This window comes from Schistocerca piceifrons, chromosome 4 (genome assembly GCF_021461385.2).
Source record: "Schistocerca piceifrons isolate TAMUIC-IGC-003096 chromosome 4, iqSchPice1.1, whole genome shotgun sequence".
NCBI lineage: Eukaryota > Metazoa > Arthropoda > Insecta > Orthoptera > Acrididae > Schistocerca > Schistocerca piceifrons.
In genome coordinates, this window is record NC_060141.1 from 293,119,217 (window position 1) to 293,143,161 (window position 23,945).

The window sequence follows — 23,945 nt, forward strand, 5'->3', positions numbered from 1 at the left end:
AAGGAAACAAAAGAAAAATTTGGAGTAGGTATTAAAATCCATGGAGAAGAAATAAAAACTTTGAGGTTCGCCAATGACATTGTAATTCTATCAGAGACAGCAAAGGACTTGGAAGAGCTGTTGAATGGAATGGACAGTGCCTTGAAAGGAGGATATAAGATGAACATCAACAAAATCAAAACAAGGATCATGGAATGTAGTCGAATTAAGTCAGGTGATGCTGAGGGAATTAGATTAGGAAATGAGACACTTAAAGTAGTGAAGGAGTTTTGCTATTTGGGGAGCAAAATAACTGATGATGGTCGAAGTAGAGAGGATATAAAATGCAGACTGGCAATGGCAAGGAAAGCGTTTGTGAAGAAGAGAAATTTTTTAACATCGAGTATAGATTTAAGTGTCAGGAAGTCATTTCTGAAAATATTTGTATGGAGTGTAGCCTTGTATGGAAGTGAAACATGGACGATAAATAGTTTGGACAAGAAGAGAATAGAAGCTTTTGAAATGTGGTGCTACGGAAGATTATATAGGTAGATCACATATCTAATGAGAATGTATTGAATAGAATTGGGGAGAAGAGGAGTTTGTGGCACAACTTGAGAAGCGGAAGGGACCGGTTGGTAGGATATGTTCTGAGGCATCAGGGAATCACAAATTTAGCATTGGAGGGCAGCGTGAAGGGTAAAAATCGTAGGAGACCAAGAGATGAATACACTGAGCAGATTCAGAAGGATGTAGGTTGCAGTAAGTACTGGGAGATGAAGAAGCTTGCACAGGATAGGGTAGCATGGAGAGCTGCGTCAAGCCAGTCTCGAGACTGAAGACCACAACAACCACAACAAGGAAGTCGTTTAGAGTGGTATAATATTTTATTTTGTCCCAAAATTATTTATAAGTTCCAGTAATCAAGATACATAGAGTTTTTCTTATTGTCTGTAATTAACCCACAAAGTTATGACATAAAATGTAAAATATACCAACAGTCCAAAACAAATCCTGTATCTGTGAATAGATAATATGTAATTAAACTCTGAAGAAATAATATTCCGGTTATTTGCCATTTAACCCTTTGAGACCTGGCGTCCAATACACTGGACACTGACTTTTATACACATTTTATAACAGTAAACGATTTCATGCACCATTGAAACCCAGTTGCCTGTTTACTGGACATCTCTAGCATTAAGTTCCATATATCTTGGTGCCCTCTATTGCTGGAACTATGTACTACATCGAAAAACAATCAAGATGGCAGACCCGTTGCGAAATGCTCCAGGTAAGTCATATTTACGTGTTAAATACTGCAGTATATACGTTTTCTGGTGCTCAAAAAAATATACTGGGTAAGAGTCTTCTGTAGAGATTGCGTTTAACGTAAGAGATGTGGGATTATGAACATAATTGAGCTATTATGGCACTAAATTACGTTGTCGAAAATTCTGGACATCAGGATTCGGCTGTAATATTTTTTTCCTAATAAGCTGCAGTGAAAGCATTGATATAGTGGTTGTTTTCAACCAACTGCTGTCTTATAACGTTCTTCCAGTTAATGTTGCATTTCTCTTTGGATTCATAGCATAATATATTAGCTAATAAATTATTTTATCTGTGGTATCCAGTAATTAGCTTTTATGTTATGTCGTTTTCATCTGTTTGCTAAAACTCAGTTTTTGCTTGTAGATCACAGGAAGGTATACAACACAACAAATCCAAATCACATCAAGAAGATCCTAGACCTCTTAGCAGCAGGAGATGTTTCTGATATCAATATCGATGACGAAGATCATCTTGAAAATATTCCAGGCGCTGTTTCCACAACTCCAAGGATAGGAAGTGAGAAAATGACAGCGAACTATGATTTTTTGGTGACAATTTGAATTCACAGAAGATGCAGTGGAGGTAGCATCAGTTCATAATGATGTAGAAGGCGACGAAGAGCCTCATGAGCTATCTGTACTGGCAGAGACTGTATGTAATAGTGAACCAGAATATGACTATCTCACTAGCAAAGAAGAAAAAAGTATAGACGTCACCCTTGGTCACCTCCTCCTATTCATTTTGAAAATCAGTGCTATATTGATCAAGAAATTGAAGAAGAATCTGTCTGTTACTTTATTAAATACGTAACAGTACAAGAATGGGAAATGTTTTCGAGAAACACAAATATATAAGTATTACAGTCTGGTTATACAAATTTCAAACCAACTAACCCAGATGAAATAAAAGCACTCATTGGCCTGCATATGGTGATAGGAAACTTGAAATTTCCTCAAGTGAGACTTTACTGGGACAAGTTTGTTGGAATAGGTTTATTCTTTGATTCTATGACTAGACATAGGTTTTTCCAGTTGCAAAATGCTCTGCATTTTGTCAACAATTTGGAACGCCCTGAAAAATCAAATGACAAATTGTATAAAGTTCGACCTTTGTACAAATCCATTAGAAGAAGGTGTGTAGAAGTCTACATTGAAGAATCTTTATGTATTGATGAACAGATGGTTCCATTCAAAGATCAACTTTCAATCAAGCAGTATGTGAAAAGCAAGCCGTGTCCTTGGGGAATTAAAATATTTGTTTTGGCTGGAAGATCTGGTGTTGCTAATGACTTTCTAATACATCAGTGTAGTGCGACTGAGCATGCTGAATGGAATAAGAAACTATTCAGTTCAGGTGCATCTGTTGTTCTCCATTTGTGTGACAGAATAAAAAGTGAAGGACACAAACTATATTTTGATAATTACTTCTCTTCTTATCATCTTATTCAAGTACTAAAACACAGAAAAATTTTTGCTGCTGGAACAGTTCGTGTAAACAGATTTTTTTCTCCTACGTTGATAAATGACAAAGATATCAGAAAGAAGGAGAGACGATTTTCTGACCAGGTTGTCAGTAGAGACAACATAGTCCTGACAAAGTGACTTGATAACAGAACTGTGGTATTGGGTTCACATTTTGTTGGAATAGGTAAAGATGACACTGTTGGATGTTGGGACAAAACCTCAAGATCATACATAAAAATCAGGCATCCTGAAGTTGTTAAATTGTACAATGAATCAATGGGTGGTGTAGACTTTTTGATCAGCTGATTGTACTGTACAGAATCTTTATTACATCCAGAAAATGGACTCTAAGAATGCTGATGTGTGCTGTTGATTTTGCTTTGGTCAACAGCTGGTTAGAATATCGAAAACACTGTTCAGTGAAAAAAATTCAAGACAGTAAAGTACTCGACTTATTGCATTTTCGAATGAGTGTAGCTGAAAGCCTTGTGAGAGCAGGGACAAACACAAAGAGAAGAAGAGGTAGGCCAGGCAGTGAAGAAGCTGGAAAAGAGGCTGAACAGAAAAGATCCAGAGCAGAGAGACGACCAGAATCAAATGTACAATATGATGGTATTAACCATCTCCCAGTGGTAGATCAATGCAAAGATGGAGGTACATGGAAAAACACACCATGTCAAGGGAAATCAGAAATAATCTGTTCAAAATGCGAATTCACCTTTGCCTAAAAAAAGATGCAAATTGCTTTGTGCCCTTTCATACAAAGTGAATGTAAAGAAAACTGTCTTCTGTAAGTGTTCAACTTATTTCTGTTCTGTAAATCATAATACCAGTAGTTAAAATTAATGATATAACATATAGATTCCTGTATTTTGTAAAAAATTCCACTCTTGAAAAGATTTTGCACAATAAAATTGCTGTATAATTTGTAACTACTGACTTCTTATTTCACATTACCAACACCTCCGAGACCCAATGTCCAATTTATTGGACAACATTTTATTTTTAAATCAAGTATGACATATTGAAATTTTGCTCAAATATACAATAAATAGGTCCATATGGACACGATAAAGGGGGAAAAAAATTTCTATTTTTAAAATAATTCAGGACTGGAGGGGTTAAACATTTAAGTGAACAGTAGGCCTACCTCACGTTAACAACCTATCTGCGTGATGCAGAATTGCAAACTACCATAGTTAATTCCAAAATATTTAAAAATTAACCATTTTGAAGTGAACTTTATTAACAATATCAGCTATTGGTCAACAATTAGCAGTAACAGTTTTATTTATAACTATTTCAGAGACTAATTTCAATTAAGTCATTAACTTTTGAAATTAACAAAAAGAATTAACATATTTTGTTAATTTCGAAACATTTTGTACATGAAGAATTTCGTTTTCTCATCCAAAGATATGACTGATAGTGACATTTTTTCTCCTTTTCCTTCATGATTCTTTATTTCCATAATCTGCAAGTATTCTGTAAGCTGAAACTAAATCCAGATAAGATAACTTGCAAGGGAATTCTGTGTCCTGTGCATGGGGGGAATTTATTATTTTAAACATTCATAGAAGACAGAGTAAGCCCCACACTACATCAAGTTATAGCACATCACAAACTGTTTCAAGAAAAAGCTGTTAAGGCACTTAGCACAATCTACAACTGATTAAGAAATAACTAAGCAACTCCTTAAAATAAAAAAGATCAGTAATATGAAGTGCTATATAGATGATAAACCTATATAATGAGGCAAAAAGTATGTAATGAAGCAACAGACTGAAGTAGTTGTTCAGGAATAGAATTTTACCCTTAATGAGTTCAAATGTTAGATGCAAAATATAAGACCAAATGTCAAATTTATTAATGACACAATTAAGTTTTTGAGGTTGAATATCAGATCTGTAACAGCAACTGACCATCTGCTTGTTGAAAAGAATGCAAACAGTGTATTTAGTTAGTATGTAAGAGATTTAACAAACACAATGGAAAATAAAATTGTGTGTACAGGAAAGTTGCAATGCTAAGAAACTGCAGTAAAATGCAAGAAGAGCTGCTAAGAATCTACAGGACACTTCACATATGCAATGGTCAGCAAAGTATCATGTGGAATGGCATAACAGCTGAGGAAGGGGTGTAGCTCTCTCATTTGCATATTTCACAATCAGTTCTATTGAGGAAATGATGCTATAATGTCAAAAATCGCTTTTTATTTACATATGACAAGCTATAATGGCTTAAAAAACTGAATGCATTGTAGATCAGATTATTGAAAGGAAATGTTGAAACTGTTCAACTAAACAAATCACATTAACAAAGAATAGCACACAAAAAATGGAAAAATTCTACCTGATAGCTAGGGGATTAAAATACTGTTAATATTCTTTAAATTATTTAAAGCTACTACTCACTGTTAAATAAGGTCAATGTCTTTCTTAATACTTGCCTTCCCATGAGTATGCACCAGGTGCACCAATCAGCAACTTTGAGCCATTCTGCAATTTGAAAAGATAATGAAAATGAATTCTTAAATAAAGTAAGTAGACAGGAACATCTATTTGTTTTTGACATAATCTCTTTTTATGAGATTTGTTTTTGACATAATGTCTTTTCATGATACAATCATCACCAGTTTTGGTTCACATTGGTCATGAGTGGGATTTGGAGAGGATCATGACCACCTTCACAAAGAAAATTCAAGCAAAAGCATTTTTAACAGTTTCCAAATTTTACAGTTAACTAAGGTAACATGAAAACTAAATTGTTTTGAATGTGACTAGGCATTACAGAAATTGCAAGCTAGGCACATATTCACAGGTTGACTGTATCTGCTGTCAAAAACAAATCTGGTGTGATTCACAAGTCCACAAATAGGAACAACAAATCATGGGAAGTTAGTACAGAAAAAAAGGTCTGAAACATACATCATCCTCAGTATTTACATGCCTGCATAGCTATACTCTGCAGAAATATGTTCACAACAGTAGTACTTACAAAATGTCAATAATGATGCAATTTCATATTGTGGAAGTTGTAAGAGAATCTCACTATTAAGGTTCTTAAATCAATTGCATGATGTATGTTCTTCCAAATTTTTGAAAGAATATCTTTCAAATACTGTATTTTTAGAATTACAGTTTCTTGGTCCTTGTAATAAAGCAATGTACTGAACACTGGATTAAGCAAATTAGAATAACAATTAATACATTTTGTTGCTATTATCATTCAAATCATAGGCATCTTTTGTACACTAAAAGTGAGCATGATTGCAATTTCACATTTAGTTGTCCAGTAGTATTTGCTGTTGATTTATGTGAACCATTTGATTTTGGGATAAAATTATGTAAACATTGATTAATGTTAATATTAAGAGAGAGGATTACTGATGAGAGGAGAAGAATAAGATGTACTTGTAGATTTAAGTTTAAAATGTATGTTACAAACAAAGATAAAATTAAATATTTTTGTAGAATAAAGAAGAAGAAATTGAAAAGAAGATTTGAAGGGGAAGGCAGGTGGCCTTGGACTTATACTAAGTAAATAAGAAAGGTGGGTCAATAGGGGCATCCTGAGAAGGGTATCATTATGGACTTGTTGATGCTACTGGCATGACATGTTTAAAATGAAATGCCAAAAGCTTATACTAGCCAGAGACTGGCAGCAACTTCCGAATTATAAAGAAAAGTAACATACTGAAGTTACCAATTTTATTTGGAGGGAACTGTTTTTGAATAGATTTGTTAATCAGTTGAACTTGCATTGTTTTATGTAAGGTGGCTATAGAATACTTATTTATGAACACCCCACTTAAACACATGTGCATTAATTATGCATTCACTATGAGAACTGTTTCTTAGTGTTTCCCTTATCTTCCACAGAATCATGGCATACTGTACCACAATCTTTTTATTCAATATGGCAAAAGAACTGATAAACACAGGTATCATCATTTTATTGTGAATTGCAGTATGATTTCTTTTTTAGAAGTTAGCAATGAATTGTTGATGAGGGAAAGAATAGGCAAGGTAGTTGACTAAAAGCATAATTTATTACATGCTAATATTAATATTAAAATTAACAATAATTATGTGTCTTTGTACTTGCATAAATAACAGTATGGAAGACTAATATTATTTTGTAAGAAGTAACTTAATGGCATGGAGTGGTAGTTAAAATAATATACATCCAATATATATATTTTAGAATTGCTAGCTAAAGTGGTCTAGATGGGAACTTAGTAAATGGACACAAGGTCAAACCAGGTGAGTAATAACAGTAAAAATGTCCAATGTAAAAAAAGAGTATAGAAGGAGGCATGAATTTTACACAGGATGTTGTGCCGCAACATATATAGCGAGAAATGAAGTAGGATAGGTGTACCAAGGAAGGAGAACTTTCACCTGTAGATATGGGAAAAATACTGATTATAGGGAAAGAATCTCTGTGAAGGAAGGCAAAAAAGTGTGAAATAGAAAAAGCATGCCTGAGGAAAGAGTTGTATGATGTTGGTGAAATAGAGGAAATATATGTACATCTGAGGAAATAATAGTGTAACATAATTTCAGTAAGAACTAAATAGTAATATTTTTGGCACTTACTCCAGATTTGTGCAACAAAAACAATATATGTCTAAAAGACAAAGGTGTTAAGAGATAAAAGTCATAGGAAGCTTTAAGGTTTCTAAATACTCAAATGTAATTCCATCCATATGGTTATTAAGACAAAATGTTAAACTATTATGGAAGGATAAGGCAATACGAATATTTTGTTTTCTCATCAAAAGCACGTTTTTAAAAAAAAAGTCTTCCTGTAGTTATGCTATGAAAGAACATTGTAAAAACTATACTGTAGGATTATTAGGAGTCAAAAATCATAATAATAAAGCAGTAGTAGGTGAAAAGAGTACAGGCACATTAAAACAATTATGCTGTGCTAGACATTAATGCTCAAATACTTATCATGTTAAGATAATGTTTTGTGTAAATGTAAAGGCACTTTCCTTCAATTAGAATTGAGCCACCACTGTATTGTTAATCATGACAAAACATCCAGAAGAGCAAAATTAGAATCATGTTACACTAACCACACAAAAATGTCAATTAATTTTATAACACATTAGTAATTACTGAGATTTATTAAAATATTTTATGGATAATATAATAGGATAGCAAAATGGCAGAAAGTTGACACAAGAATTAAGAAAAATAGCTTTAGTCACCATGAGATCATTCATCTAACGGTAAGTGAATGGAATCTGGTGTTACACACCACTCCAGCAATGTGATGTATGTCCTTACCACACACAGTTCATAGATAGAGACTCGAGATCATTCATCTAAAAAGACCCAGGATCATTCATCTAACAGTAAGTGAATGGAATTTGGCATTGCACACCACTCCAGCATAGTGATATGTATCCTTATCAGATGCAGCTTGTAGTTACAGGATTTGTGGTGGAACTGCTCAGACTGTATTTTAAAATTCATTTCTCAATACATTAAGAATTTAAATTATCAGATGCATTTTCAATATTTCCAGGTGAATAATGACAGTCAAGGTTTTAAAATTGCTGATATTGAGTGATGTTTTTCGAACAGGTAGTAGTTAGTCTTAGTGCCTTGAAGTGCCAATTAGCTCTATGTAGTAGAGCCTTAGGGTTGTTCCTCCTATGCAGTACAGCTCTTACAGGCCTCTTGAAGGCCCAACTCACAGAGCCTAAGGGTGTCATAACAACTTCCACATGATTTTCACATTCCATTGGTGACATCAGAAGGAAATTAACAGAGTGGCTGGAACTACCCCATTGAATTCCTGTCTATGTATATCTATATTATTCTTTCATGTGTCATTAATTGACATTTAGTATTAATATTTTGATAGTGTCTGAGGTAGTGTTTTGTTTCTGACATTGCAAAATCTACCCATAATAGGTCTCATTACAGAGCACCAGAATACAGCAGCATCGTCTCCAGCTTATGTGAGTTTCATGAATGAATAGAGGAAATACAATGCAAAAAATGTCCAGCTATTATCATAAACCAGTTTCTTTTATGAGTGCACAGTGTTTGAATTCTAGTAAGTTATATTTTCTTGCAAATAACTGCAGCATATCAAGGATATGAAAACAGCACAACAATAATTGAGTGTGGTATTTATTAGGCAAGAGTTTGGAATGTGACCTTGAAGTATCTAAATTTTAATGAAATGGTCATAGAGCATTTTGCAGTCCGCAAGGGGAGATGAGCTGATTTCATCTACAAACAAGTGAATAAAGGTAAGCAAAATGTGCATTAATAAGTGATAAGAAACACATAAATGCCTATTTGGCCTACTTTCAATTGCTTAAAAATGGATGGTAGCATGTTTTTATGCAACATCAGATTTTCCAGTAAATTAGTACAACAACTTGTACTAACATGGCGTATTTTAGCGAGATCTTTAAAGCAAATTATCATTTAAACTACATATATTTTCATAGTACATAAGCTCTACAAGGGTTGGAACTTAAATGGTGGTAACTATTTATTCACAACTGAAACAAAAGAGTTACATTTTTGCACCTGTTACTGTCCTTCAAAGCAGTCACCAGCATTGTGTAGAACCCATTGCCAGTGATGTGGAAGGTGTAGTATACCGTTAGCAGAGCCTGTTCTGTTGATGGTGCAAATGGAGCAGTCTACCACTTGTCGAATCTCTGGAACAGTGCAGAAGCGAATGCCACGAAGTGGTCCCTTCATCTTCACAATCAAATCAAAGTCACAAGGACTTAAGTCAGTGGAGTATGGTGGATGGTACAGTACTTCCCAGTCTCACTTACCGAACAGAGCAGCCACAGCTTGTGCACCTGCACATTATCATGCAAAATGATGGGTGGGTTGCGCAGAAAGTGTTGCCGCTTCTTTCACAAAGATGGTCACAGGTGATGCACCAAAAATGAACAATAATACTGTGCACTGATGGTCTGCCATGGAGGAATGTAATGTGTTAGGATAACACCATTACAGTCATACATGAGAATCACCATAACTTTCACCATACTGGGGCTCTGACACATTTTCGACTATTGCGGCAACCCATAATGATGCCATTTGTTGGATTGGCACTTCAGTTTTGGCTTGTGCAATATGGACCATGTCTCATCCAGTGTTGTGATACGTTCTAAGAAAGCCTCTTCTTCACACTCATAATGCTCCAAGTGCATCTGAGCAGTATCGTAACACACCCATTTCTGCATTTCCGTCAAGTCATGCGGAACCCATCATGGTGCAATTTTTCGCAAGCCAAGGCATTCCATCATGATGCAAAGCACAGTCGTATGCGCTAATCCACTTTCATGTGCAAGCTCATGAATCATATGGCGTCGATCACTGTCCACTAATGTGGCAACAGCATGCATTTTTCTTCAGAGACGCTAAGACGACCTGCCTAATGCATGTCTGCCACTGTTTGGTGACCTTTGTTGAAGGCTTTTACCCAATGTGCCACTGATCTGTATGTTAATCCCGATTCCTCACATGCCTCTTGAAGACTTTGATGTGACCTTCATGCTGTTTGACCTCTGGCACATTCAATCTTGATCTATCTCTGTTGGTCTTCTTTCAAAAACATAGTGACACCTGTTATGTTAGACTGCTCACTCACAAGTGACTGTGTTTCCCTTGATTGTATGCATGCTGGTGACATGGGATGGGTGAGTCCATTTGCTCGGAGGTAAGGTAGATATGTCAACAACGTGTGCTATCAATGACAATAGCAGATTCCACTGCATAGTGTCTCTACAGCAGTGTTGCCACTATTTAAGTTCCAACCAATGTGTAAATACAAAAACCAACACATTTGGTATGCTAACTATGCAAACAAGGCAACATGGCAGCTACTCAGTTTGCTTTCCCCAGTCAATCGCAGCATAAGACCCATAACAAGAGTTTCATCTCACAAACTTGTAAATACAGCAGACTGAAACACATAAAATGTTGAACATATCAAGTTTAGATCTGAAAACATGAAAATCATTAAGCATGCAGCCAAGCAAACAGACACTGCATTAAACATGTTTCTCCACAATCCTTCTTTCAGTAGGACCTGTTGTGTTTAAGTATCGGGAAGCGTGATGTCAGATAATTAGTTCTTATCACGAAGATAACTTTTGGTGTTATTTAATAGTTGATTATGGTATGGAAAGGAGATATAGTATGAAAATATTTGGCTTCCCCTGGTATCCTGGTTGTGATGACAGACTGATCTGTAGCATAGCTTGAGTTGTAGATTACTTTGGATTGATGAATGTTGCCTCCACAATGGAATCTATGAGTCACTTCTTACTGACAAATAATACTTGCAAATGAAAACCAAAAATCAAGTTATCATGTAAGAAGGTATAAATACTGTGCCAGGGTGTATACCTGGACAAGGAAAAAAAATTCCCGGATTTTTCCCACTTAAAAATACACTTTCTCCCGGGTGACATTATATTTTCCCTTATCAACCTTTGTATGGTTATGGTTTTATGCACAGGCGCATAATTTCCCGGCACTTTAGAAAACAAAACTGAGGGAAAAAGACACATCTTGCAAATATATTTGATGTGCAGCAACATGTACGCTGTGAATTTTTGTATTATGAAAGTATACATTGGAATTCCACCAAACACCATATGTTACTTTCCGAATCACTGAAATCGAGATTTCGATGTGCTTTTGTAGGCCGTTCATAGCTCATGTCACGTGATCTCTCCAGCCGATGAATGCGGATATTCAGAGCATAGGACATGTAATGTAGTCAGCCAACAGCAACATCACTGTTAAGTAGCACAAACACACAAACAGGGAAAGTTAATAGTTTAAATTAATATACATAGTGTTGCTACAAGAAAAGAAAAGCTTTCTCATATAATATTGTTCTCAAGCTGCAGGAGAAGCTAAGCTTTCACATATACTGTTGATCTTTTTTGCGCATGTTACACTTTAAGATATATCACACAAATGTGCCAGTAAAATTTTTAATTATGACATAAATGTCTGATCATCAGGGTTCAAAATTCTTCTAAATGGCTCATCATCAAAGAGTTGATTTTTAAATGAGAGTCAAATGCTCTGTGATTTAATAAATTCATGGTACATTCTTGCACATAGTTCAACTTATGTAAAAGGTTATTTACTTTGAAAGTAATGCTTTTCAAACCACTATTCACAATATTTCCCTGTGACCTGTTAGATATAGGTTCGTTTCAGCAGTTGCCAGAAAGTGCAGATAACAGGTGACACTGCGCTTGGGTAGCTATCTTGACGTAGGAAGCCCATATGTATGTACGTGTAAAACACTGATAGGTCATACATTATGTTATAAAAGAAACAAGGCATCAGAGGATACTGCAAGAGCATCAGAATTTCGTGAACCATATTAAAATGTGCACATTTAGAGTGCATACTTAAAGTGCACATTCGTATGTCCAGATTCCCAATGAAGTAGACCTCGACCTGATATTAAGCTTTTCAGTGTGGTATTCAGGATGTAAATTTTCTTGGAGCACCAGTACTGTATAAAATCATGTTTGGCTCTTTATTATGGCATAATGCAATACGTGCTAGAAAATGAAAATATGCACTCAAAATGCAGCGAACAGTTGAAACTAGCCAATACTGTGGTATTAAACATTTTGTTTCAAATACATTGACTACCTCTGCGGAAAAGGTTAACAAAAGTCAAATTTCTTTAGCAAACAGACATTCATTGTTCCGCAAGACAATTAATGCTTGACTGTCAGAAAGGGAAATAAAATAAAATCTGAAACTAATGACATATTTTAGCCTTCTGTAATTATGTGAATGTGTTTTAATTCACTTGATAGGTCCCGGCCACATATATCTGTTTTGTTTTCATCTGACGTGACAGTAAACGAAGGGGAAACAGCAAAATCACTAAACATAAACACGGGTCATGTGGAGACTACCCACTGTAACTCAGACTGCTCTGCGCATCAGCCCTGGATCTACATTTGCGAACTGGGTCAATACTTAAAAAAAATTGAATTTTCAAAATATGTTCATCTTGTAGCGCACATCTTTCTGTAAGGTCTGAAACACAAAACATATGTATTCAAGGAAATGTAAGACATATTCTTTGGTCTTAAGTATGCCAAAGTGAGGTGTCACGCCTCTTCATGAAACATTTTTCTACCGCACATCCAAACTATATTGAGGAGAGTGGAAATTGAAATGTCCTGTGGTGCCTCTCCTGCTCCCAGTCGGCCAGTTTACAGCTTGCCCCTCTTAGAAAAAAATCTCACAATTAATAGCGGATGGGATCATTTGTAATTGAGAGAATAAGAACTCTTCAGAAAATCTGAACTCTTTATTGCCTATTAGTTAATAACTTGCTGTTTTGAGTGACATAAAATTAAATATAGGATGTATAAAACCAATACTGACAAGAGATAAGCAAGAAATTACACATTTCTTCAAACCTTAGCTCCTAGCATTTATTTCTCTCTCTAATCTTGCTATTATCTAATACTGAAAAAGCTGTTAATACAAATAATACGCAAGACTGGTGTGGTTTCTCAAACTGATTACATCTATTTTGTCACTGTCAGCTAGAGAAAATAAAATAGGCCTTTCTAATATGGCAGCAATTTTGTAACACACCAAATAAACGAGAATGTTTTGGCACAAATGGCCATTTTTATAACACGACAGAATATGATCCGTGAAGTACCAATATCAAATGCCTATTAGGCCTACTACAAGCAAAAAGCTTTATGTTAGGAAATTGTTGCACATTTCATTTTTACACACCAGCTTCTCAAGCATGAGATTGAAAAGTAGTATTACGGAATTTTTACATAAATTTGAAATCATCTTATTCTTCCATAATTCATGTGATGTCCCTGTTTCTTCTCCTTCCTCGTTGTAATATTCTTGTCATCACCAATTTCATAGCTATTGCTGCCATTGTCAAAATTTGTTTGCCGATTAACTTCACTAACCCTATCAGAATCACAGGTTTAGTTATCCCGCGATTATTTTCCGGTTAGGCGTTATTACGTGTTCAAACAACATGTTTTCCGCATTACTTCCAGAATAGAACTTACGCGGCTGCTAGCTGGGGACTGTGCAACTGGTCCTTACTAGTGTAGTGATCTGGCCAAAAATTTTCTGTCAAAATTTCATTTTCTTGGATACACCGAGAAGATAATACGTAATCTTTCTCACCTGTTATTCATGTTAGTCATTTATTTCCATTCTGGTTGTCTGAATCTATGGATTTCGCTACTAATTATAACAATGCTCATCATTTGCAAACCCAATCAATCACATATCAGACAGTGATTGGCATTCATCCATTCAGCTTTACTCCCTCATCTCGTATTGCCCCGCTCCCTTTTGTTGCGGAAAGTTTATTTCTAGATGCAACGAGGATTCTCCTGACAGAGACAGCACATACACTACACATGCATTCAAAAGTCAACTTATTATTCATTCAGAAATCAACTTAAAATGTGTTCAAAAATGTTCAAAAACCAACAGGGAAGCGTTTCAAAATCGTATGAATAATCGATAGACAAATGTGCTTTGTGAGACAAGCTTTTTTCCTCAAGAATATGAATTTGGCGCCCCCTTTTCCTGGTAGCATCTAGCTGCTTGCTGCAACTGCTTGCACAGCCAACAGCCACATTCCTGTAGCCAGAAGCGAGAGAATCTACTACTCAAACATGACTCACCTGCACATGCGCATGAGCCCGAGCGCAACTGCTAAAACAAATCGAATGTAAACAGTTGCGACTTCACGCTCATTGGAGGCAATTTGTTGTTAGGAAGCACTGCATAGTCTTCCTAAAGCTTGTGACACATTTTCAATTGGCAGACGCTCGCATGAGCACTGTGTGTCATTGGTGCATATGGCGCATTTTCTTTGCAATTTAAGGTATTTTCATTTTTTTCTCTCATTTATGTTTTATTGTTGAAGTATTATTCTGCAGTAGCGGGATACAGTAATATACTTTGTTAGAGTATCGGTTCTTACCAGTCAAAATTACAAAAATTTAACTGATAACTCGAACAATGCAAAATTCCCGGAATTCTAAAAATATCCCGGGTTTTTCCCGGTTTTCTCCCAGATGAAAAAATTCCCGGGTTTTTCCCGGATCTCTCTGTTGTCCCAGGTCATATACACCCTGTGTGCAGAATTGTTATTTTATATTGCACTTGGAGAATTATGACAAATGATGCCACATGTTTCCAAGACAGGGCTGTGATCACAATAATGTTGCACACACACAAATGTAGCAGCCTATTTTATTAATGAAATGTCACATTCATTCCTTCTGTGAAGTTCTACATAGAAGTTTCATGCTGAAACTTATGATTTGATAGAAGTTTGATTCATGTGATGTCTCATGTTTGTGGGCAGAGCATTGTTAGGTGCTCCAGGAGAAAACATGTTTTGTTGGTGCTGCACATTTTTGTGATTTTGCAGAAATAAACTGATGCTGAAGTGTTCATCTTTGGTGTGTCGATTTAAAGTTTTCACAGAGACAACTAAATAAAAAATCCATGCAATTCACATGTTTATTGATAGGTAAAAGCACATTTCAGAATTTTTTGTTGCGTGACACCATGTGTACCAGATTCATGTACTAATTTGAAATTAGATTCATATAATGACTTTTCATATTGCTACTACATAAGCTTTTGCTGATTTTATCAATATGTATCTGTATTGTGAAATTTCAAACGTTTGCGCATGCCATGATAAACTCATAGTGTTATCATCAATTGTTGGCTTAAACTTATTTGTAATCTTTCAAAATTTTTGAGAACAGTAGGCCTCTCCTCATTCAAAACAATCATCCTCTATTTTTACGGTATAATAAAGGGAGAAATAGGCTATTTCTGAGAATATTCAGACTCTTACAAAATGACATTTCTGACAATTTTCATGAGTTTCAAGTCTGCTGGATAACTCATTTCGTAGAAACTCAGCATTTGTGACCCACAATTACTGCCAAAGAATTTCATTATATATCAACATAATTAAACATATATTTTCGAGAATTTTCAGGAGTTACCATTGCCCTGTACATATTTTGTAGTAAATTAGTGCTTGTGATGTAATTACCATAGCAGATGATGTAGCTAACATATTGTGTGTTATCTACTTTTCCTTTTCAAGAAGAGTAAATATTATTTACATTCATCATAAATTAGTTCAATTTTTGAGTTTGTTAGCAACTATAATTAACCTCAAGTCCTTCTAGGAAACTATTAATTTTTAACAGGTTTTTCTGCTGCCTAACAGAAATGAAGCAGGCAAAAAGGAATACAAACGTCTCAAAAATGAGATTGACAGGAAGTGCAAAATGGCTAAGCAGGGATGGCTAAATGACAAATGTAAGGATGTAGAGGCTTATCTCACTAGGGGTAAGATAGATACTGCCTACAGGAAAATTAAAGAAACCTTTGGAGAAAAAAGAACCACTTGCATGAATATCAAGAGCTCAGGTGGAAACCCAGTTCTAAGCAAAGAAGGGAAAGCAGAAAGATGGAAGGAGTATATAGAGGGTCTATACAAGGGCGATGTTCTTGAGGACAATATTATAGAAATGGAAGAGAATGTAGATGAAGATGAAATAGGAGATATGATACTGCATGAAGAGTTTGACAGAGCACTGAAAGGCCTAGGTCAAAACAAGGCCCGGGGAGTAGACAACATTCCATTAGAACTACTGCCAACCTTGGGAGAGCCAGGCTCATCAAAACTCTACCATCTGGTGAGCAAGACGTATGAGACAGGCAAAATACCCTCAGACTTCAAGAAGAATATAATAATTCCAACTCCAAAGAAAGCAGGTGTGGACAGATGTGAAAATTACTGAACTATCAGTTTAATAAGTCACAGCTGCAAAATACTAACACGAATTCTTTACAGACGAATGGAAAAGCTGGTAGAAGCCGACCTCGGGGAAGAACAGTTTGGATTCCGTAGAAATATGTGAACACGAGAGGCAATACTGACCCTACAACTTATTTTAGAAGCTATGTTTCTAGCATTTGAAGACTTAGAGAAAGCTTTTGACAATGTTGACTGAAATACTCTCTTTCAAATTCTGAAGGTGGCAGGGGTAAAATGCAGGGGGCAAAAGGCTATTTAAAATTTGTACAGAAACCAAATGGCAGTTATAAGAGTTGAGGGGCATGAAATGGAAGCAGTGGTTGGGAAGGGAGTGAGACAGGGTTGTAGCCTCTCCCTGAAGTTATTCAATCTGTATATTGAGCAAGCAGTAAAGGAAACAAAAGAAAAATTTGGAGTAGCTATTAAAATCCATGGAGAAGAAATAAAAACTTCGAGGTGTGCCGATGACGTTGTAATTCTGTCAGAGACAACAAAGAACTTAGAAGAGCAGTTGAACGGAATGGACAGTGTCTTGAAAGGAGGGTATAAGATGAACGTCAACAAAATCAAAACGAGGATAATGGAATGTAGTCGAATTAAGTTGGGTGATGCTGAGGGAATTAGATTAGGAAATGAGACACTTAAAGTAGTGAAGGAGTTTTGCTATTTGGGGAGCAAAATAACTGATGATGGTCGAAGTAGAGAGGACATAAAATGTAGACTGGCAATGGCAAGGAAAGCGTTTCTGAAGAAGAGAAATTTGTTAACATCGAGTATAGATTTAAGTGTTAGGAAGTCGTTTCTGTAAGTATTTGTATGGAGTGTAGCCATGTATGGAAGTGAATTCGAGTAGAGATTTAAGTGTTAGGAAGTCGTTTCTGTAAGTATTTGTATGGAGTGTAGCCATGTATGGAAGTGAAACATGGATGATAAATAGTTTGGACAAGAAGAGAATAGAAGCTTTCGAAATGTGGTGCTACAGAAGAATTCTGAAGATTAGATGGGTAGATCACATAACTAATGATGAAGTATTGAATAGAATTGGGGAGAAGAGGAGTTTGTGGCACAGCTTAACAAGAAGAAGGGACCGGTTAGTAGGACATGTTCTGAGGCATCAAGGGATCACAAATTTAGCATTGGAGGGCAGTGTGGAGGGTACAAATGGTAGAGGGAGACCAAGAGATGAATACACTGAGCAGATTCAGAACGATGTAGGTTGCAGTAAGTACTGGGAGATGAAGAAGCTTGCACAGGATAGAGTAGCATGGAGAGCTGCATCAAACCAGTCTCAGGACTGAAGACCACAAAAACAACAACAACAGAAATCTCATTTCCTTCAATTATTATAAGGAATAAGTAATTTTTTAGCTTAATGTGTTTAAAAGATAGTCAGTAGGCTTAGTTTACAGTTATTTAATCAGGACACAGAGCTTCAACAAAGCTCACAATTTGCAGTATTATCCCCAGAACTGATCATGGCACCCTGCTTCTGAGTCTAGTGCAAGGACTGAGTCAGAGATTTCAAAAGTTCTGTGAGAAGTCAGGCTTTGACTTCCTGGACTTGAACCATATAATCGAGAATTGTAGGGGACCCCCCCAAGTGGGTCAGGTATGCATTGCACATCAGAGGCTGCTAACCATGTGGCTGACTGGATGTGGAGTGCACACATGGATTTTACAGATTAGGAAATTCTCCATCAAGTCCAGACAATGCCAGCTGCAAGAGATCCAAAAGTGTAAGTGTAACATCCACAAGAATGCTCACAAATGTAAGAGGATTAAAATCCTTGTGGTTAACTACCAAAGCATTTACAACAAGCTCACGTAATAGTAAGTATAGAAAGATGGCTAAAACCTGGATTGATAACAGTAAGAATTTTTGGGAAAATTTAAGAGTATATTCAAAGGATAAGCTAATGGGAAATGTAGGTGGTGTATTTGCTGCAGCAGGCAAGACACTCAGATTTAATGAAGTATAAAATAAGCTGCATGTGAGATTGTTTGGGCAACACTCAGCTTCAGGGATGGGCATAAAATTGTAATTTCATTCTGCTGTGAACCACAAGACTCACCTCTTGACGCAACCAAAAGCTTTAGAGAAAACCCCAATCCCCTTAGATTTAAGTTCCCCAATCATACTGTTACCTTTAATCATTCAGCTGCCAATTGAGAAAATTACACTTTTGTTAGTTTTGGGCATGGCAAGACATCCTGTGAAACATTACTCAATGCATTCTCATAGAACTATTTAGAACACGTAGTTCAGAACCCACTCATGATGGAAATATATTGGATCTAATAGCAACAAGTAGACCTGATAACTTTCAGAACGTCCACGTCAAAACTGGTATCAGGGACCATGAAACAGCTGTGGCAACAATAATTACCAAGGTACGAAGGACAACTAAAATGAGTAGAAAAATATATCTGTTCAATATACAAGATAAAAAGACAGTAGTGACATGTCTTAATGAGGAACTTGAAATTTGCAGCATAGGTCAGGAAAATGTAGAGGAACTATGCCTCAAATTTCAAAGAATAATTGATCATGCACTGAGGAGTTATGTATCCTGTAGAAGGGTTTGTATGGAAGGGATCAACCATAGCATACAGTCACTGAAAAGAAATTTCTAGAGAACCTGCTCATAATGGGCATACCACAGTCTAACATAACAGTCATGACACTTAGCCTCGATTTTGTTGCCTTCAGTGCCAGCAGTGCTCCAAATGGCCAGTAGGTTGAACTGTGAGTTCGGCACGATCGTGAAAGCAAATAGTGATTGTTTATTTTGATTTATACAATGGTTTTTACCATCAGGAGCGTTTGTAGCACAATAAATTGCAGCAGCAATAGGAAGAAGACACCACAGCTGTCTTTTTTAGGTTTCCTAAGGATCCTGAGAGGTATATAGCATCATGTTACTAAACTGTATCATCAGGATTCATTTGCAAATGTATGTGTATAAATCATGAATGTTTCATTTTAGGAGCAAAAAAATGGCTAGTTAATAGCAGACGAGAAGACCTTATGAAGAAAGACCCGGTTTACCTGTATAATAATATTAGGTTTTGTTCACTACATTTCGAACAAAACCAGGTCATGAACGCAGACAATAATGAACTCGTGTGGAATGCAGTATCCCCACTGTTTGACATTCCTAATAAGCCACCTCAACTGATGATAAAGAAGAAACTGTCACAAAGATTCGACAGTCAATCTAAAGCTGTAAAACTGTCCTATGACACAGAAGCAGCTAGTTCAACTCTCCATTTATTAGTGCCAGATTCGTGAGAATCATCAACACAAGACCTGCTTTGATGATGAAGTGGTTAGATTAAGTGGAGCTGTTCATGTCTTACAAAAGCGTGTGAAGTGTCAGAATGTTCAGATCGCTAGACTTCGAGCGAAACTATTATGGGACAAGGAAAGTGCTACAGACAGATTGTTTGAAAATTATTCAACTATTTGGTTTTTCGTGAAATGTAATGTAATCAGCTCATTTTGTTTTCAGCATATTTCTCCCACTATTTGTCAGTTGCTTGTCCCACTTAGAATAATATAAAGATGAAGGTCGTGGAAACAAGTGACAATGACAAACACAGTAGGCCTACATAATGATAAACGAGCTGTCCATCACTTTTGCGTGTAGAGGTACATGTCTGTGCTTCTTACATGTGAATCTGTGTGTTTATATTCTTTTTATATCAATGTGGTAAGCTGCAATTCTGTCCAATGTCACAAGTGTTTCTTCACGAATGTGTTGTAGCTTGCCACTCTATTCATGGTTTTTGTCCATACTTGCACTTATTTTAGAATCAATTTTAGAAATATATATGCCTTGTATGAACATAAAGAGCTCAGATGGAAACCCAGTTCTAAGCAAAGAAGGGAAAGCAGAAAGGTGGAAGGAGTATATAGAGGGTCTATACAAGGGCGATGTACTTGAGGACAATATTATGGAAATGGAAGAGGATGTAGATGAAGATAAAATGGGAGATATGATACTGCGTGAAGAGTTTGACAGAGCACTGAAAGACCTGAGTTGAAACAAGGCCCCCGGAGTAGACAACATTCCATTGGAACTACTGACGGCCTTGGGAGAGCCAGTTCTGACAAAACTCTACCATCTGGTGAGCAAGATGTATGAAACAGGCGAAATACCCTCAGACTTCAAGAAGAATATAATAATTCCAATCCCAAAGAAAGCAGGTGTTGACAGATGTGAGAATTACCGAACAATCAGTTTTAATAAGCCACAGCTGCAAAATACTAACACGAATTCTTTACAGACAAATGGAAAAACTAGTAGAAGCCGACCTCGGGGAAGATCAGTTTGGATTCCGTAGAAATACTGGAACACGTGAGGCAATACTGACCTTACGACTTATCTTAGAAGAAAGACTAAGGAAAGGGAAACCTACGTTTCTAGCATTTGTTGACTTAGAGAAAGCTTTTGACAATGTTGACTGGAATACTCTCTTTCAAATTCTAAAGGTGGCTGGGGTAAAATACAGGGAGCGAAAGGCTATTTACAATTTGTACAGAAACCAGATGGCAGTTATAAGAGTCGAGGGACATGAAAGGGAAGCAGTGGTTGGGAAGGGAGTAAGACAGGGTTGTAGCCTCTCCCCAATGTTATTCAATCTGTATATTGAGCAAGCAGTAAAGGAAACAAAAGAAAAATTTGGAGTAGGTATTACAATCCATGGAGAAGAAATAAAAACTTTGAGGTTCGCCGATGACATTGTAATTCTATCAGAGACAGCAAAGGACTTGGAAGAGCAGTTGAACGGAATGGATGGTGTCTTGAAGGAAGGATATAAGATGAACATCAACAAAAGCAAAACAAGGATAATGGAATGTAGTCGAATTAAGTCGGGTGATGTTGAAGGTATTAGATTAGGAAATGAGACACTTAAAGTAGTAAAGGAGTTTTGCTATTTGGGGAGCAAAATAACTGATGATGGTCGAAGTAGAGAGGATATAAAATGTAGACTGGCAATGGCAAGGAAAGCGTTTCTGAAGAAGAGAAATTTGTTAACATCGAGTATAGATTTAAGTGTCAGGAAGTCATTTCTGAAAGTATTTGTATGGAGTGTAGCCATGTATGGAAGTGAAACATGGACGGTAAATAGTTTGGACAAGAAGAGAATAGAAGCTTTCAAAATGTGGTGCTACAGAAGAATGCTGAAGATTAGATGGGTAGATCACATAACTAATGAGGAGGTACTGAATAGGATTGGGGAGAAGAGGAGTTTGTGGCACAACTTGACCAGAAGAAGGGATCGGTTGGTAGGACATGTTCTGAGGCATCAAGGGATCACCAATTTAGTATTGGAGGGCAGCGTGGAGGGTAAAAATCGTAGGGGGAGACCAAGAGATGAATACACTAAGCAGATTCAGAAGGATGTAGGTTGCAGTAGGTACTGGGAGATGAAGAAGCTTGCACAGGATAGAGTAGCATGGAGAGCTGCATCAAACCAGTCTCAGGACTGAAGACCACAACAACAACAACAACAACATATGCCTTCTGATACTACATAAACTCTTGGAGGCAAGAAACTAACTCGAATAATTTGGAAATTACGTAGGAAATGGATGCAAACAAACATTATGCTTACAACGCATCTGACGTTCACCTTACCTGCCACTCTGAGCGCTAGTGTCGCTCCATCTGTCAAACGGCAACAACTTTTACAGCAGTGAGTGTCGTGACTGTTATGTTAGACTGTGGGGCATACACCAAAGTACAGCACTACAGATAGAGACGTGCTGAATGAAAAGCATTTGGTTGTCAAGAGAGCAGTGTATGAAGCCTTCAGCAAGTACCATAGCAGAATATTGTGAAATGATCTCTCACAAAACCAAAAAAAAATATTATGATGATATATAAAGGCTGTTACTGGCAGAAAGGTTAGCATACAGTCACCCATGGATGACGCTGGAACTGAAATTGAGGGTGCTCAAGCAAAAGCAGAGATGCTTTATTCCATTTTCAAATGTTCATTTACAAAGAAAAACCATAAGTGAAACAGGTCTCAGTGTCAGTGTCACTGAGAAACAGTTGAAATAACTAAAACTTAACAAAGCTCCAGGACACTATGGAATTCCTGTCAGATTCTATATTGAATATGCAACTGAGTTAGCCCCTCTGAACTATAGTCTACCATAGATTCCATAAAGAAAAACCCATGTCCAAAAGTCGGAAGACAGCAGAAGTTACACCAGCTTATAAGAAGGATAGTACAAGTGATCCGCAAAACTGATGTCCAATATCCTTGACACTGGTTTGTTGTAGAATGTTACAACACATTCAGATTTCAAACACAGTGAGATATCCTGAACAGAATAACCTCCACCATGCCAACCAGCGTGAATTCTGAAAACATTCATCAAGTGATATCCAACTCACACTTTTCTCACATGGAATCCTGAAAGCTTTGGATCAAGGTAGTCAGTTAGGTGCAGTATTTCTTTATTTCTAAAAAGTATTTGACTCAAATCATATCTATGTTTATTCTTACTGTCAAACGTACAATCAAATGGGTACCAAATGAAATTTGTGACTGGCTTGAGAGTAACACAGTGTGTTATCTTGGTTGGACAGGAATCATCAGATGTAGAGCTAACTTTGACTGTTCCCCAGGGAAGACTGTTGGGACCCTTGCTGTTCTTATTGTATTTTAGCGAGCTTGCAGACAAAATTAACAGTAACTTTAGACTTTTTACGGATGATACAGTTATCTATAATGAAATACTGTCTGAAAGAAGCTGCATAAATATTCAGAATCCGAATATGTGCAAAGATTGGCAATGTGTTTTAAATACACAGAAATTTAAAATTTTGTGTTTCAAAAAATGAACTAACATAGTATCCTATGACTCTAACATCACTGAGTCACAGTTGGAACAGGCAAACTCCTACAAATACCTGGTTGTAATGCTTTGTAAGGATATGAAATGTAATGATCAAATAGGCTCACTTGTGGGTAAGGCAGGTGGCAGACTTTGGTTTCTTGATAGAGTACTGGAAAAATACAGTCAGTCTACAAAGAAGATTGCTTACAAATCACTCATGTGACCCATTCTAATGTACTGCTCAAATGTGTGGGACATGTACCAAATAGGTCTAATAGGGAATGTTTAAACACATACAGAGAAAGGCAGCAGAAATGATTACAGGTTTGTTTGACCTGTGGTAAAGTGTTATAGATGCTGAAGAAACTGATCCGGCAGACTCTTGAATATAGGTGCAAACTATCCCAAGAAAGCCT

The 23,945-nt window shown here is 36.5% G+C and overlaps 1 protein-coding gene across 1 annotated transcript in view; it reads right to left on the reverse strand.

The window, feature by feature from the left end:
* LOC124796280 (integrin alpha-PS5-like) overlaps nucleotides 1-23,945 on the reverse strand; it is a 566,708-nt gene that overhangs the window by 351,921 nt on the left and 190,842 nt on the right. The window contains exon 6 of the mRNA XM_047260397.1: nucleotides 5,227-5,275. Coding sequence (XP_047116353.1) covers nucleotides 5,227-5,275 — 49 coding nt within the window. The remainder of the gene's footprint in view (nucleotides 1-5,226; nucleotides 5,276-23,945) is intronic.